Source organism: Pipistrellus hanaki, assembly GCF_964339955.1.
Source record: "Pipistrellus hanaki genome assembly, chromosome: 1".
In the NCBI taxonomy this organism is placed as follows: Eukaryota; Metazoa; Chordata; class Mammalia; order Chiroptera; family Vespertilionidae; genus Pipistrellus; species Pipistrellus hanaki.
In genome coordinates, this window is record NC_140503.1 from 29039832 (window position 1) to 29057144 (window position 17313).

The 17313-nt window shown below is 51.5% G+C and overlaps 1 protein-coding gene across 4 annotated transcripts in view; it reads right to left on the reverse strand.

Moving 5' to 3' along the window:
- The window catches only part of SYNE2 (spectrin repeat containing nuclear envelope protein 2), a 299775-nt gene that overhangs the window by 1209 nt on the left and 281253 nt on the right, over positions 1 to 17313 (reverse strand). For 3 of the 4 annotated variants that reach the window (XM_084866238.1, XM_084866235.1, XM_084866236.1), the window contains 13 exons: positions 17073 to 17255; positions 12994 to 13131; positions 11541 to 11735; positions 9670 to 9952; positions 9078 to 9146; positions 8105 to 8244; positions 5855 to 5963; positions 4945 to 5147; positions 3855 to 4037; positions 2592 to 2720; positions 1375 to 1566; positions 540 to 626; positions 45 to 94 (listed from right to left, as the gene is read on the reverse strand). In XM_084866238.1, coding sequence (XP_084722364.1) covers positions 45 to 94; positions 540 to 626; positions 1375 to 1566; positions 2592 to 2720; positions 3855 to 4037; positions 4945 to 5147; positions 5855 to 5963; positions 8105 to 8244; positions 9078 to 9146; positions 9670 to 9952; positions 11541 to 11735; positions 12994 to 13131; positions 17073 to 17255 — 1961 coding nt within the window. The remainder of the gene's footprint in view (positions 1 to 44; positions 95 to 539; positions 627 to 1374; positions 1567 to 2591; positions 2721 to 3854; positions 4038 to 4944; positions 5148 to 5854; positions 5964 to 8104; positions 8245 to 9077; positions 9147 to 9669; positions 9953 to 11540; positions 11736 to 12993; positions 13132 to 17072; positions 17256 to 17313) is intronic. The other variant, XM_084866237.1, reaches the window with a different exon arrangement.

The window sequence follows — 17313 nt, forward strand, 5'->3', positions numbered from 1 at the left end:
CTCGGTGAGCCTGGTGGGTGAACAGGGGCGTTCAGGGCCGTTACCTGTTGTCTGTCCTGTTCTTGCCTTTGGTAGTTCTCTTTGCTCCGGTCTCCTGGATGAAAACAATCCAGTTAGTGACTTGAACATTTTCAGTTTTGTCGACAAGGAAACATCCTTCCTTAGGTGGGCTCCCTGACAAGCTTTGGCGACTAGAGAATTCGTTTGATACGAAGCTCTACGAGGTAAGTACCCTGTTTCCCCGAAAATAAGACAGTGTTTTAATATTAATTTTTTATCTCAAAGTTGTGCTAGGTCTTATTTTCAGAGGATATCTTATTTTCAGGGAAACACGGTAGTAATTGGGTTTGTCGAGGCTCCCCTCTTTCACAACCTGGCACCGTGCCAGAGGAACCAGAGAGGCCCTTCCCCATCAAGCAGCAGGCCGGAGCAGTTTATGGCGCCATGCGTGCTCTAGGGGGGCCACGGAGTCCCCCATTCCTGTCCTCTCAGTGGCTTTGGGAACTGACAGTGTGGTTCTCACAGTGGAAGGCTCTCACCTTTGCTGGGGAGGCTGGCACGTACACGGCTGGAGTCTTGTCTCCAGCATCCACCTCATCCGGGCCGGGCAGAGACGGGTCTGGGATCTGCAATCGATACCCCACGAGTCCATTCAATTCAGGGAAACAGGTTCTGAATAGTCTCCACAGCACAAAAACGTGCTTCATGCAGAGTCTTCATCACACCACCCCCCTCACCCCTCCCAGCTCAGATCTTCCCGGAAGAGGGGCTTTTTCAAAAAGGGAATGTATGTAAACAAGGCCAACTTCTTGCATTAAAAACCGCAGCACATGTGGGGGGAGGCTGAGGTCAGCAGGAGCAAGAGGGACAGAAGAGGAGCTGACAGCGAGCGTGCGCAAGTGCTGCCGGGACCATGTGTCAGCGAGACCACGTGGTCCTGCTGCACGGGAGGAAATGTGAACTCTGGAATGGAGGGGCCGCGGTTTGGGTGTTCATTTGTTCTGAGCTGGAACACATTTTAAAGGCCAGGAAGCAGACAAATGAGAACGTGGTCAGAGGAGAGTGAGCGGGATGGAGTGTGGTGCGTGAGAAAAGTGAAGGCTCGCGTCTTCAACATGAAGGCAAGGCAGAAATGATGGAAGCACTGGAATTGTGTTGATTAGCCCAGCCCTGCTGATAGGAAGGCACTCTTCTTACGGTATATCCCTCCTACGCTACAAACGATAAAACAGCTTCCAGAGCTTATGTAATGTTTTCCGGCCACACGGCTAGAGAGGGGTATGACTCGAGATGGCACACCCACGGTGAGCTAGTGGCCTTCCCGCTTGCATTTGTTATGACATCTTTTTATTTGAAAGCCTCCCGGGGACTCACCTGGCTTCCCTGCAAGGACATTAGGTCATGGGACACTTGCTCCAGTAACCCTCTGAGCTTCTTCTCAACGACGTGCACCTTCTCTTTGGCCTCAATGTAGTCTTCTCCGGGCCCCTTAATGAGGAGGCTGTCTGAAATCTCTTGCAGCGAGTTCACTTGGGGTTGACGTTCCTTTAGCTCCTTTTCCAGTTGCTAAGGACAGACAAGTGTGAAACAGGGTTTATGCAAAGGGGAGCTGGTGCTCCACTCCCGAACCTCCCGCTCCTCCCCATGTCCACAAGCCCAGGGTCCCTCGGAGAGCAAGCTGGCTGCACCCTGCCCCTTTTTATTCCTTCTTGTTCTGGAGCCAACTGTGTTGCTGCAGGAGTCAGAGGGAGAAGTGAGGAAAGACAGGGCCCCTATCCACTAATGGCAGAGGGCAAAGGAAAGTCCAGTGAATTGAGAAAAGGCAGCGTAAGCGTACTATTTAGAAATACAGAGGCAGCCGGCAAATTCGCTTGTATTGTTGAGGGTGGTTATGTGGCTCTCTCGCTGTCCAATACGGTAGCCACTAGACAACATGTGACTGTTGTTTAAATTAGTTAAAATGAAAAGTTCATTTCCAGTCCCAACAGCCACATTTCAGGGGCTCAGTGGCTGCCACACTGGGCAGAGAGCAGACAGAACAGTCCATCACCACAGGAAGTCCAGTGGGACACAGCGGTCCTGCAGAGCACTGCTTTACAGAGGTTTTAAACAATGACCAGCATTGTGATTGAATGTTAAATATTTAAAACTAAACCGCATATAAAGATGTGGATGAAAACGTCAACTTGAGTGCAAACGAGGTCTCATGTTAACACGTTCATGAGATAAATACGTGGAAACACAAGTGACCTTCACGAAGTAAGACTTTGCTATAACGGATAAAGGCAACTCGTACATGTGGACCATGTGCATCCGACTTCCCCCCAAATGAGCCGCATTCACACGGGAGAAAAATGCTTCAAGTGGCCTTACGTGTCTCAGGATGTTGCTAACACCCTTGTCCCCAACAACTTAGCCTTGAAGACTTCCTGCTCTGGGCCCTGCTCTTCATCCCTGCAGGTCATCCTGCTTCAGAACTCGGATGCACGGACACCCACCGGCACTGCCGTTCCCAGAAACTCTAGGTGAGGCTACCCAGGGAGGACTCCTGACTGGCCAGCAGGTGCAGAGCCGCCCAGGGGAAGACTTACCAGGAGTTCTGCCCGGCGCCCCAGGAGAGCCCGGGGGTCTGCCTTTGGGTCAGTGACATGAGCCTGCTGCCTCCGGCTCTCGGCACTCTCCAACCACAGGAGCAGACTCTGACTCAGCTGGTGGAAGTCCTTAAAGAACAACACATCCAGCATTGGCCATTCATAAAACAAAGTCTAGTCCATCAGAGTCATCTGCTCTTCCTGTCCTATCCAGTGGATAAAAGGCCCAAAACAAGGAAAGGGACGGGGGGAGAGAACAGTGGCCACAGCTCCAGGAGGCAGGAGGGAATCTGCCAGTGAAAAGGGCTGACGCGGAATGCCCCACCTGCTGCACCAGAGGAAGACCCCACAGATGTGCTGGGTCCAGTGGCTCAAGTACACTTAGTTACACAGAAGTGCTATTCCTTAGGATGAATGGTCACCCCTGATGTATGATAACCCAAGGACAGGGCTGCATGTGGGCTTAGTGATGGCTCAGGCTCCCTACGATGGGGTTAGAGGTAACATGGTCTGAGCATTTAACGTGTTGGGTGCTGGGCTAAGACTACAAGCATACTGTCCTAGGAAGAATCGTATGAGGGAGGCACTAAGGTTATTCCCATCTCTCTATATAAAAGTGTCCCCTTGGGAGTTCGACTGGGAGTTCGATTGCTCGCTATGATGTGTGCGGGCCACTAGGGGGCGGTGTGGAACGAAGGGAGGCCCTGGCCAGCAGCCAGCAGCTGGGAAAGGGCCCCAGCCAGTAGCCAGAAGGCGCTGATTGGACTTGACTGCTGGCCAGGCCTAGAGACCCTACCTGTGCATGAATTTTGTGCACCGGGCCTCAAGTTTTTCAGATAAGAAAACTGAGGTCCAGAAGCTTCAACGATCTGCTCAACGTTACACAGCTCCTAAGGCTGTGGAGCAGGTTAAACTGCTCGTTGTTCCAGAGCCAGGAGCCTTCATCCCACTGCTATCGAGCCTTCTTGGCAAAAGGATAGAGATGGGCAATGTTGGAGTGGCATTTCTGACCCCTGGGATGCTTGCTGAAACCCTCGCATGATGAGTGGCCTGGGCAGCAGAGCAGGAGACCCAGGGCAAGCGTCAGGCTGTGAGACAGCAGGTGGGCCTCTTCAGAAACAAACGGTAAAGCACATGTTTCCTAACACAAGACACATTTGGCTGGGCCACAGCAGCCTGACGATAAAAATATCCGCCCCTCCCGCCCACGTGGGCCTGGCCGTGCCCGGGCCTGGGCCTTGGGCTCCAGCTGTGGTGGCGTACCTGGCACTGCATGAGCGACTGCCGCAAGCCCTCTCTCCAGCTCTCCACCGCAGCCCACGCCGCGTCCCAGTGCAGCCGCAGCTGGCCCAGGCTCTCATGGAGCTCCTTGGACACGCCGCTCCCCGTCTGAGGGAGCTCCCTGCTGCTCTTGTCCCTGTAGGTGTCCAAGGCGTTGAGTATCTCCTACCGCAGAGGGAAAGGCTGGGTGAGACACTCTGGAGAGAGCGGTGTGGGGTTCACCTAGAACCTCCGTGGGAGCAGATCTTCCAAACGCTCCCCCGAGCCGAGGCCACACAAACAGGGCGGCCTCGCCTGTGACTGGCTGGAAAGCGTCAGGTGAAGAAGCTGCCTTACAAGGCCAGCGCACTTGGCCGCTGGGCAGAGGGCAGAGCCTGTCTCCTGGCCGGCCAACTCACCCAGAGGCCAGCTGAGCCGGGCCCGCTGAGCTCTGGCTGGCTTACCCCTGCTGGAGCAGATGTGAAAAGTCTGCCAGAGAAAGCACACTTGGTGACACAGAGTGCTCTTCCTGAGGACGAAAGCTCACGCCTGACACATCAATGCACAATGAAACAACAGCACAAACACGAAGGCTGCCTGCCCCCTGCCCTGGGTCCTCTTAGGAGCACAGGCTCATGCCCCTCCCTGGTCCCTGGCCAGCCTTCCAGTAGGGGGATGACTGAGTGTGTGGCTGACAAATCCTAACTGTGGAGTAGAGTAACCAGGTCAGGCCGCCGAATTCAGCAGCAGGTGGGCTGGTCCTCCCCCCGCCCAGCGCTCCACTACCAGCCTGGACCGCACACAGGCTGGACGGGTGTTTTCAAGCTGCCTCAGTGGCCACTAGCACCTCTGCAAGAGCCGGTAGGTGCCTCCGAAGTCGGACTTCCCAGCCCCGGGCATCTGAGCAACACCTGCCCTGGGCTTTGGGTCCATCTGATGCTCTTCTGAATGAAGACAAAGATCTGCATCTACGTCCCTGCCAGCTACAAATGGAAGAGAGGACGGCCAGCACCCCCCCAGCGGACTTGGTCTGTTCGGCCAGCACAGCCAGCACTGGCAGTCACACTCTGCATCCTGCTTCCCTCCCCCTCACCTTCAGCCTCTTCACCCTGAGCCCCAGTTCCTGGACGTCAGAGGGAGGCGTGGCCATCTTTAGTGTTTCCAGCTCCGCTTCGGTGTTTTTCAGCCTGGTGATGGTGTCGTTGACATCAGCGTTCAGCTGCTGCAAGTCTTGTTTCATTAGGAGTTTCCTCTGAAGTTCCTGTGCTTGAATCGGCTCCCATCTGTCAAAGGCACCTGGAATAAAAAGCAGCAACTAGGCAACCAGGATTCTCTGCCTCCAGCTGACTCAGGGCCAGAGGGGTAAGACCTGTAGGGGACGCTCTGCGGAGGCTCAGCACTGGGAGTCCCTCCTTGCCCCGGAGTGTGGAAGGGCACGGTTCCCTGGCTCTGGCCGAGGCCACGGCTGCCACACTCCCACCGAGGCCCGGGAGGCAGCGCGCTGGGCAGGAGACCCCGCGTGTGGCCAGGATGTGGTCTGGTCCCAAGTTCAGCCTTTCAGTTCGTGCTGTTGTTACGGCCCTTTCTCCTTTGGTCTGTGATGACTGGGTCAGGGCTATCAGCTTGACTTTAGCCTCGGTTGAGTAATTATTTTTATAATCATTGAACTGGTCTCGTGAGGAGACACCTGACAGAACTCATTGAAAAAAATCTTCCAGTGTCTGCTCTTCGCATACAACGGAAGCCACTAAAACACACACTTCATCATGGAGGCTCGTTTTGTCCATATTTACAGAATAGTCTTGGATAGTCAAGGAATGTGTTCATAAATGCAAGTCCGCTGATTCTGAAACAGCTTGGCAGGTGTGGGGAGGGTAGCAGTTCTGCTGAGTTACATAGCTGGGCAACTCCTAATTAATACTCTGTGGAGCCATGACTGACATCCCCGACTAACCCCCAATGCAGACTCGAACCCTCTTCGCCACCACCCGCTTTGACGGTACCTGGCTGCTGCCCGCTGAGGGGAGCCAGCCCCTCGTCCTCCTGCTGGGGGCTGCCATTCAGGACGCTCGGGTCTTCCTTGCCACCATCGGTTTCCGGAGACACCAGCAGCTTTGAGTAGAGGGAGCAAACTTTATGTTATCATCTACCCATGTAAGGCTGAGAGTACCTTGGTTCATGTTAACAGGCATAAGGTGAGGATATGGGAGCCCTTTCCTTCCAGAAGGAACCTCCTGGAAATACAAGAGCTTCGGGGTGTGGGTAGCACTGATGAGCAAGCCCAGCTGATGGCCCGGGGAGGGGGACGCAGTGGGGGGTCCGCACTGGGAACCAGGGACCGACCTCATGTGAGGCTTCCTCACACTCTGCCCAAAGGAGCCGTGCAAAGAGTTAAAACCACCATCGAGCTCAGCACCTGTTCATCTGTGTGCAGTGTTTTACAAACTTCTAGTCCTCCCTCTCGGTCACCCTGCAGAGCTGGTGGCATGCCTGTCTCCAGAAATCGGACCTGCGGCCTGGGCAGTTCATTACCAAGCATTTACTCTTTGCTGCTCTTCTGTCCTCACAGAGCTGACGGGCCTGTTATCTCAGGCCTTTCCAAAAATAAATGCAGCCTTTTTTAGAAAAGCCACGGACTTTGGATTGAGTCCATATTGCCTGTTTGTGTGGAGCGGAAGTATAAAAAACCTTCAGATTTCTGGTTTCAGACACCAAAAAAAAAAGGTGAGCTGTTGAAACTGGCCAGGTTAGGGACACGAGCATAGTCACTGGGACTATGGGTGTAAAGCAAAGGTGAGGTGCTGGAGTCTCTCCCCTAGACTGTGAGCTCTGATTCTGCAGAGAGCTAGGCTACAATGACAACTGCTTGCCGAGCCAGAGTTCCTGAATTGGGTCTGGGCAGCCACTGTCGAATGACTCCGGTCTGACCACGGGCAGCCAAAAATCTAATTATCGAGCTCTCTTCACTCCTAGACACCGAGGCACGCTGAGGACTTGTCCTGTGAGCTGACACTGCTTCTGGTTTTTCTGAGAGATAACACTGAACATGCACCTCACTCATTGCTAATTCTCTGCACTGAGGATGAGCTGGGGCCAACGTTAAATCTTGGGCTGGCTGTCTCCCAACAGCCGCGTAGCCGGGGGGGTGGGGTGGGGGGGGGAGTGGTGCCAAGACTCATGTTCCCAGAGGGAAATGTAAGAAGGAACAGCACTGTTATAAATAACAATAATGACGCATATACGCAGTAGTGTATAGCAGGAATAATAATAATGACGGTGACCACTCCTGTGGGCCACTTTCTTCATAACTGCATCCACCCAATCCTGACAACAACAATTGTATAAGGTATGTGAAGGCTCACAGAGGCAGGTCAAGGGCTTACGGAACCAGAGCAATTTAATGGCAGAGTTAGGAATCAAGCCCACGTCCACCACAGTACAAGGCCAAATCGTACGGATGTGAAGTTGTAACTTTTGAACAGGGTGTGCCGTGTGGTCAAAAGGGAACCATAACAAAGGCCTGGGAGCTCAGGAAAGTCTGCCCTTTGCTTCTCCATTATTTGCATGGATGACAGAGTCAATAGTAATAATCACTGTTACACCACGTCCACACACACACACACACACACAGGTAAATCCATTTCTGAGGGCTACTCAGAGCACGTCCCTGCCAGTCCTTCCTCAATCGGCCAGAAACCTATTTTTAACTCGGGTCAGTTCTGCCAGGGTTCTAATGAAGTGCGGACAGCTTGGCAGAGATACTGTCACCGTGGGAAAACCAACTCAAAATGTTCCTGGGGCGTGAGCACACACAGAGTAGGCGCCGAAGTCCCTCTCTTGAAAAAATTTAACTATTTACTCCTGCACCTGGGTGAAATAAGCCAGTCAGAAATAGACAAGTCCCATATGATTTCACTTACATGTAGACTCTAATGACCAAAGTAAACTAACAAACAACACAGAAGCAGGCCCACAGGTACAGAGACCAGACTGACAGCTGTCAGAAGGGACGGGGTTGGGGGGCAGGGTGAAAAAGGTAAAGGGATTAAGCAGAACTTGTGGGAAAGGAGGCGGGGGAAAGTAGAAGAGAATGAAGGGGGATAGATGGTGATGGAAGGAGACTTGACTTGGGCTGATGAATGCACAATACAATGCACAGATGATGTATTAGAGAATTGTACGCCTGAGACATAATGTTATTAACTGATGTCCTCCAATGAATTCAATAAAAACAAAAACAAAAAACGACTTACGTAAGCTGGTTTATAAGGGGTGCTGGAATCGGAGGGGATGGGCTGTCCATTCCTATCGCCTCCCCTTTGTTTGTAGCGATGCTTGGGGCTGGAAGGACTGTCGGGAACGTGCCATGCGTGGTCCTCAGAAATGGATTTACCTGAAACAAAAAACAGCAAGTGACAGTCCATTCTCTGTTTAGTTACACAAAGGGTTCACGTTTAGTTACACAAAAAGGTCACGGCAACATGGCATCAGGTTACGGTGGAACATGAGTTCTGCAGCTCTCCTTGCAAAGCATGCACGTTTGCAAAATGTCAGTATGTCCCCGAAGGGAATGAAATGAGTCATGCAGCTGAGCAACACCGGGCCTTCACTAGATGGGTTCACCATGGAGCACAACGAACACATGATCTGCTGCGGGATGAGTGGTGTTTCGGAGCTGGGTCTGGGGCCATGAGGACTGGAGGCCTTTCCGGAGGGAGGGGGGATGGAGGGGACTAGAGGGTCCCTGGTGGCTGTGCCCAGTACTGCAGGCGGGGCGGGGCAGGGAATGAAGATTAGAGCTACAAGTTGAGGAAAGGAAGGTTTTTTCTGCAACAGCACCTCTACCCTCACCTGCACTCACCCACCCTCTTCCCAGGAAGTCACCGGAAGCAGGGAAATAGTTCCAAACCAAGCCACCATGAAGAAAGCTTGGCCCATGCCAAGGGACTGGAGTTAGACGGCAGGAAGGTAAAAACTTAAGAAGGCACCAGGAAGAATTCCCTTCTGCGCAGGCCTGGCGGGGAGAGGGGTGGCGGGGACTGCTCCGGCCTGGCCGGGGTGTGGGAGGAGCTGGGACGTGTGAGTACGGCAGCGTGAATACACCATGGCGCCAGGCCATGGTGTCCACGAAGGCAGAGCTCAGACACGACGTGGGAGCGAGGTTTAGGATGCGGTGTGCGCCGAGGGTGCTGCCATGTTGAGACACATGCACGGGCAGGGGCCTACCAGAAGACGCTTTCAAAGTTTTTGTGGTCATTTTAAGATATGCCTCAGGATTTTCAGGGATTTCTACATCTGAAAAAGAACAATGTCATTTTCCTCACTGCAGGAATGCCCCAGTATCAGATTAAAACAGCAGAAACATTGTGAGCTGGAAGGAGGAAGGTAACTACCCCTTTCCTGTTTTATTAGGAAGCTTTCAAAAAACCCAGAAGGATTTTTTCAGCCAACTCCCAACAGTGGTGGGGGAAGGGCGGTGCAGAGAAAGAATGAAAACTCTCTGTGGGCACTCTGAGAAACTGGCCAAAAGAAAAAAAAAAAACGGCCAGAAAAGTTCACTGAGGAGCCAGGGCCATCCGTGAATAGCCTTAGTGGCCCCACGCGAATTCCCGTGTTTTTCCCCCCCTCTGATCCCCTCTACCATAGGAGTGAGTTAGCTCTCAGGCGAGTCGGAAGTGGGCAGGGCAGAACGCAGGAAGCCACAGGAAGTCTGGGGCAGCCGTAGCTGGACCCCTGGTCATTCAGAGTCGGCTGTGTTGTGAGGCGTTAAAAAAACCATGTGATCACTCTGAAGGTCCCTGACACCCAGGCCGCTTACCTGACAGGGCACTGTAGAACGGGCCCTCCTCGTCGTCCTCGTGCGAGGAGGAGCCCCCCACGTCCCCTGTGTGGTCCCACTCCAGGGGGATGGAGTCCACGCTGACGGGGGTCTCGCAGCCGGACCGCTCGGGCCCCGGGCCCGGGGGCACCAGCTGGCAAAGGGCCTGAGGGGACGAGGGCTCCTCCATCTCCCTCCTCTTACGCCAAGAGTCAGCCGGGATCTCCCTGGGGTCTTCCATGTCTGTCTCGTTCTCAGAGGCTTCCTTTTCATCTTCCAAGCCCTAAGATGGGAGGATCCGGTTTTAAGAATTAACCAAGTCACAGGCGACTCCGGTTTCTGAGGAGCGTTGGGAGTGGGCCAGGCCAGCAGTTCCTGAAAATGGCCGTCAGCTCCCAGGCCCTGGTCATTCCAATTTAGACTCTACATCTGGTGCAATTGTTATTTGCCAAAACTCCCATTTTCTTTCCCGGGAAAAATCTTAAATTTGATAATCTACTCCCAACAACTTTATCTAAAAAAGAAAGGGAGGCCAAAGTTTCATTATAAGGCAGGTTCCTACAAAAGTCAGAAAATTAAAAAGTAAAAGAAATTTTTTTTGCCGGGACCGGTTTGGCTCAATGGATAGAGCGTCCGCCTGCGGATTGAAAGGTCCCGGGTTCGATTCCGGTCAAGGGCATGTACCTTGGTTGCGGGCACATCCCCAGTAGGGGGTGTGCAAGAGGCAGCTGATCGATGATTCTCTCTCATCGATGTTTCTAACTCTTTATCCCTCTCTCTTCCTCTCTGTGAAAAATCAATAAAATATATTTAAAAAAAAATAAAAAGTAAAAGAAATTTTTTAAGGCAATTCGTGTTCTGAATAAGATTCACATGTTCAAGGACCACACGTATCAGGTTCTTTCTTTTTATCCCCAATCTTACTGTTCAGAATACAGAATTGTATTCTCCCTGTGTTATCATGACTCTAAGGAAAATGACTATCAATTGCTACCTTTGAAAATGAGAGTAATGAAACAATCTGTATAATGCTCCAAATACCCTACCTACTTAGGCAATAAAAAAACTGTCCTGAAAAGAAAAAGAGAATAACGTAGGTTATTTTTGAGGCTGCATGTGATGAAGAAATTATGTTTGAAGTTGGACAGTTGACAAAAAAAGAAAAGGTAGCGAGTTGTGTTGGTTGAAGGTCATCATCAAAGCTTCAGGCACACAAAGGCAGTGAACTCTGGGGAATGGCCCGACGCCACCTGAATTTCTCCTAAGACCCTTCTGTCAAGGGAATCATCACAGTTGCTTCCGAAAGCTGGTGATCTCGGCACTTCAACGGTGAGAAGGAGGCACCAGAAAGGCACAAATATTAAGAGCTCCCAGACATTGGCACAGAGGAAAAGGCCACTACAGCCCCACGTTCGCACTGTGAGCAAAAGCAGAGCAGTTATAAAAATATCCTAGGAGCACATGGGAGTGTGTCGAAGGGGCAGGGCTTGGCAGAAGTGCCCTCCTATCCTTTGGGAGATGGGAGCCTCTAGGTACCTGTGCCTCTCTATTTTTAAAAAAATATATTTTATTGATTTTGTACAGAGAGGAAGGGAGAGAGATAGAGAGTTAGAAACATCGATGAGAGAGAGTCATCGATCAGCTGCCTCTTGCACACCCCCTACTGGGGATATGCCCGCAACTAAGGTACATGTCCTTGACCGGAATCGAACCCGGGTCCCTTCAGTCCCCAAGCTGACGCTCTATCCATTGAGCCAAACCGGTCTTGGCCTGTGCCTCTCTATTAACAAGAGTGGAAATGAGATTTTCCCACGACCAGTCTGGTCGAACCCCCGCCGGAGCGGCCCAGAAGCCCCTGAGGGCGCCCTCACCGGGCCGCGGGAGGTCAGCCGCTGGTGGAAGCGGGCCACCCGGCCGAACACCTCCTGGCAGTAGCGGTGCAGCTCCTCCAGCTCGTCCTCGATCAGCACTGCATCCAGGGGCTCGCTCTTCTGGATCAGCTGCTCCCCGAAGACGATGAGCTGGTCGATCTTGTTGGTGTTCAATGTAATTTCCCGTTGGAAACCCTGTGAGGAACACGAGACAGGACTTCAGAGAAAGGGATTTCTCCGAGGATTCTGACAACGTCTGTTTCTTATCACAAGCCACCGGAAAGGCATCGAAATGCCATGATGATTTTGTGCCTCCACCTAGTACTCTAGCTTTATCTCTCTCTGTGTGTTTTTTTTTTTTCTTAACGTCATCAGTTTTTAACAAGGTGACCAAGATTTAATAATTTAAAACAGGGGTCCTCAAACTTTTTAAAGTGGGGGCCAGATCACGGTCCCTCAGAGAGCTGGAGGGCCGGACTATATGAACTACTAATTCCTACTGTAACACCTCGGCTGCGCTCACTGCCCAAAAAACCTGGCGGGCCGGATCGGACTCCTCTGAGGGCCGCATGTGGCCCGCGGGCCGTAGTTTGAAGACCCCTGATTTAAAACAACTAAGTATTTTTTCCCCCCTTCTCTGGGCACTGACCTTTCCAATGAAAAGGATTCTAAAAGTCCGACACGGATGGCCGGCCATGCACTGTTATTGACTGTGACACTCGGCGGAAAAAGAAAATTCCCCACAGTAAGCGACCAACGGGCATTTGCTTCAGCGGACACAATAAGAATGACCATTAGCCGAAACCGGTTTGGCTCAGTGGATAGAGCGTCGGCCTGAGGACTGAAAGGTCCTGGGTTTGATTGCGGTCAAAGGCATGTAGGGGGCGTGTAAGAGGCAGCTGATCGATGATTCTCTCTCATTGATGTTTCTATCCCTCTCTTCCTCTCCGTAAAAAAATCAAAAAAATAAGATCATTAGTGCCCTTCTACCAGGGATGAGAGGTTCCATTCTCAACTTCTTGTGAAACCCAGCCCGGGAGGGAGTGATGTGAGGTTCAGGTGTGATACGGAATATTGGTGCCAGTGGAGAGGAGATGGCATCTCTTCTCGGCCCCTCCCTGATACAGCTGTTCCCGTTACACTGCACATCTGGAGAAACAGCATCTCGCGCCTCCTGTTTGGATCTAAAGAGTGTTCTCTCCCTGGATGATTATAAAAGACGGAGAGAAAAAGGGGCCTCACTCGGCCGCTCCCCGGGCTGCAGGGAACAGTGTCCTTGCAGGCGAGCGCCCCGAGTGCAGGCGGAGGGTGCAGGCGGGGCAGCCGGCAGCTCTGCCAGCTCTGCCAGCTCCGGAGTCTGCCCCCAGGGTATCGGGGGAAGCCTGCCCTTGGCCGCTGGCCTCTGCGCAGGCGGCTGCGTTCCTCTGAGAGGCGCCGAGGGCGGAAGGCTTACGTTGAGCTGGCGCATCTTGTCGTCGGCGTCGCTCTCGGAGAAGTGCTCCACGTTGGTCAGCTGCAGGTCCATCTCGGTCAGCCACACCAGGATGCTCTCCCTCGTGCCCTCAAACTCCTCCCTCTGGTTGGTGAAATGCTGCAAAAGGGGGAGACAATCACGTGTGTGCCGATGGCACCCGAGAATGGAGGCCCACAGCAGGGTTCTAGCCGAAGGGAGAGGGTGCCTGGACTCAGAAGCCCGTCTCCAGGGACTGGGCCCACAGGCACTCGGGCCAGTGATACTTCAACCAAGCTCCCCCATGTCTCCAAGTCTTCCCTGGCAAGCGAGGTCTGGGGATGCTGGCTGTGGTCTCTAAGGTCCTCTCAGCATTTAAAACTCCCTGACTCTTGAGTCTAGGTCGGGATTTTTCCAACCTGTCCACTGAGCAACCCCCTCAAAGTCCACGCCTGGCACCACTTTTACCCATCAGCCGACTGTGGAAGCTTTTGCCTGACAGAGGAGTTAGTAGCTTACACTGGAAAATTACTGCTCTCAGGGTTGAGCTGAGACCAGCCCCGTGTGCCTTCCCTGATGTAATTCTGGATGCGCTCCCATCACCTCCAATGAGGGGTGCCTCTCAGGTTACCATGTCCTAGACAGAGTCCCAGACCAGCACTGCATTCAGTGCCAAATGAGGTTTAGATGGTCACAGTCAAGTCAGCAGGAGATAAATTAATGCAAGGGGGTTCTCTGAAAAGCTAGCCTGAGAGGGTTAAAAGAAAGCCGGAAGCCCAAAGGCTCATTTCTGTCGAATGGCTTCCAGAGAACTCCGCCCTGAGAAAGAGGCAGGAATTAAAACGCCTGCCTGCAGATGCGGCACACACAGGTCCTGCTAGTTTACACCCGATGCACAAAGGCTGACTGACAGCATGTTTTCTAAATTATAGAAATCTGAGGTGAATGTTTACATTAAAAAAAAAAATCAAATGCAACGTCCGAGGTTGGGCAGCGTGCCCTGGAATTCAGAGAATCGCTGTCCCAGCCTGCAAAGTGCAGAGGGGACTGCCATGTCCTTCACGGTGCCAGGACCATCGGGACACAAAGGCGGGCAGAAGGGCAGCTCAGCCAAATCCAGGCTGAGGTCCAGCCCCAGTGACAGCAGTGCCTGCACTGCACAGCCTGCGAGGTAGTGTGACTGTCATGGGTCACAGACAGCAAAGAGAGAGATGTGTGTCACACACATCACATAAATGAGCTCTGCCCAAGAAGCCAGTCCTTAAAAAAAAAAGCTGGCAGGTAAGGGGAAAAGGAAGATGGCAGCGTAGTTAAACTCCTGTACTCTCTGCCTCCCACAACCACATCAAAATTACAACTAAAACACAGAGCCACCATCATCCAGAACCACTGGAAAGCTGAATGGAAGTCCTACAACTAGAGAAGAAGAAAGCACACCGAGACGGGTAGGAGGCACGGAACAGGCTGGTCTGGCACCCACATGGGCTGCTTTTTTAATGGGGAGGGAGATTGTCTCTGTGGAGGCCACCAGGAGGAGCCCCCACCCCAATGTCCCAGAGCTGGGAAAAGAAGTCCCAATGTCCTGTAAAAACCAGTGCAGATTGGGGCTCAGTGACACAGAGGCTGCAAGAGACCCAGTTGTTCCTCTTAAAAGGTTGGCATCACAAACTGAACTTACAAGGTCCTGCTTCCTCAGCTCCAGCACCAGGGTGAGGCTTTGGGGAACACACACACATATCAGGAGGAACTAGATTGTCTGGCATCAGGGCAGGGACTCAGGGGGCAGATTTCTCCCAGATGGATTCCTATGCTGGGATCTCCCCTGTTGCATGGTGGACTGGCAGCCATTTCTGTTTGCTCTGCCCTGGTGATTCTCTGAGACCCTGCCTCATCCAATTATAACCCCACCCAAGCTGTGTGCAGCAGCTTTTGTATATGAATGGCCTGTCCTTGCTCAGGTTAAAATCTCTCAAATAAGCTGCAGCTGGGTCAGGGAGCCCCACATCTATCAAGACCCGACACCAGCCTGCCTTGCTACATAGATGGGCGTTGCCTGGGCACTTCTAAACCCAATACAAAGAGGAGGAATCTGCAGATCTCTCTATAGCTCCTGCTGGGTGGCCCCAGGCAGTGGCTGACTTTCCACCTCCCTGGGGAGCCAAGAGCTGGTGTACCCAGTGGTCAGTGTCAGACCATACCAGATTTCAACTCTACACACCCATAAGCAACACACTCAAGGGGCAGACCCAGTGAGCACCAAAGCCCCAATGAAGCAAGTCCTATTTCATAGATACGTCTCCTGCACAGCAGCTCTCCCACTGTAGTCACAGCTGGTCCTCACAGCCAATTAGTCTGGAGGTCAATTCCTCCCAGTGATGCTAACAGGAATCAAGTCTCAACTATACAAGACTGTGATCACAGCCCACAAAGGGGTGCACATCTGGAGATACACCTAAGCTCCCAGCTCAGGTGACTGGGGAGGCTGAGCTACTGGGTCATATAGGACATGTACTACACAATACCACTCTACCAACTCAAGGAGACATGTCAGCTCTACTCAATACATAGAAACAAACACATGGAAGCAGCCAAAATGCAGAGACAAAGAAACATGTCACAAATGAAAGAAATGGAAGAAAGAAAACCTACTGGATATAGAGTTCAAAACCATTGTTCTAAGATTATTCAAGAATCTTCTAGAAACCTCCCCCAAAATGGAAAAGGACGAGTTAGAAATTAAAGATTGAAATAAATAATATATAGGGATTCAACAGTGAAGGATTCTGAGAATCAAATCAATGATTTGAAATATGAGGAAGCAAAAAACACCCAACCAGAAGAGAAAAAAAAAAAATCCAAAAATATAAAGATAGTGTAAGGAGCCTCTGGGACAATTTCAAGCATACCAACATTCACATAATGGGGGTGCTAGAAGCAAAGGAGAGAGAGCAAGATATTGAAAACCTATTTGAAGAAATAATGACAAAAAATGTTCCCTACCTGGTGAAAGAAATAGACTTACAAGAACAGGAAGCACAGAGAGTCCCAAACAAGAGGAACCCAAAGAGGACCACATCAAGACACATCATAATTAAAATGACAAGAGCAAAAAACAAAGAGAATATTAAAAGCAAGAAAAAGGCAGTTACCTACAAGGGAATGCCCATACAACTGTCAGCTGATTTCTCAACAGAAATTATGCGGGCCAGAAGGGAGTGGCAAGTAATATTCAAAGTGATGAATAGCAAGGACCTACAACCAAGATTACTCTACCCAGCAAAGCTATCATTCAGAATTGAAGGTCAGATAAAGAACTTCACAGACAAGAAAAAGCTAAAGGAGTTCATCACCACCAAACCAGTATTATATGAAATGTTGAAGGGTATTTGTTAAGAAGAGAAAGAAGAAGAAAAAGAGAAAGATAAAATATATGAACAACAAAATGGCAACAAATACATACCTATCAACAACTGAATTTAATAATCAAAATAAACGAATAAGAAATCCAATGAACAGAATAAACTGGTGAATAAAATAGAATCAGGGGCATGGAAATGGAACAGACTGATGATTCTCAGAGGGAAGGGGGGTGGGAAGGCAGGAAGAGATTAACCAAAGATCTTCTACCCGTGTTTCCCTGAAAATAAGACATCCTCAGAAAATAAGACCTAGCGCATGGAAAGATAAGACATCCTCTGAAAATAAGACCTAGCGCAACTTTGGGAGAAAAAATTAATATAAGACACTGTCTTATTTTCAGGGAAACAGGGTATGCATATATGCACTACCTATGGACACAGACAATTGGGTGGCGAAGGCCTGGGGTGGGGTAGGAACAGATGGAGGGGAGGCAAAGGGGAGGAAAAAAACAGACATCTGTGATAATCTCAACAATAAAGATTAAGAACAAGAGAGGGAGGGAAAAAAGAAAACAGAAGGAAACACAATACTTGATATGAAAAATAAAGAGGCAAAATTATTTTTACAGATTAAAAAAAAAAGCTGGCAGGTTTGGCTTGAACCAAAGGGAAGAAGGTCAGACAGCCGAGGCCCCTCCCCGGCACCCCGGGCTGAGGAGGTACCCGGAGCCTCCGCAGGATGGCCGTGACCCGCCGCTGGAGCCCGTCCCAGCGCTGGTTGCCCTCGTGGACCATCTGCTTCAGCCGGCTGGCCGTGTCCGTGCGGTTCTCGCGGGCCAGCCGCCGGTACTGCTTGTTGACCAGCTCCAGCTGCGTGAGCCTCTCGTGCACCTGCCGCTGGAAGGCCTGCGGCACACAGAGCGGCGTCAGGGCGGGGCCCCGCCACACCCCCACCTCCTGCTGC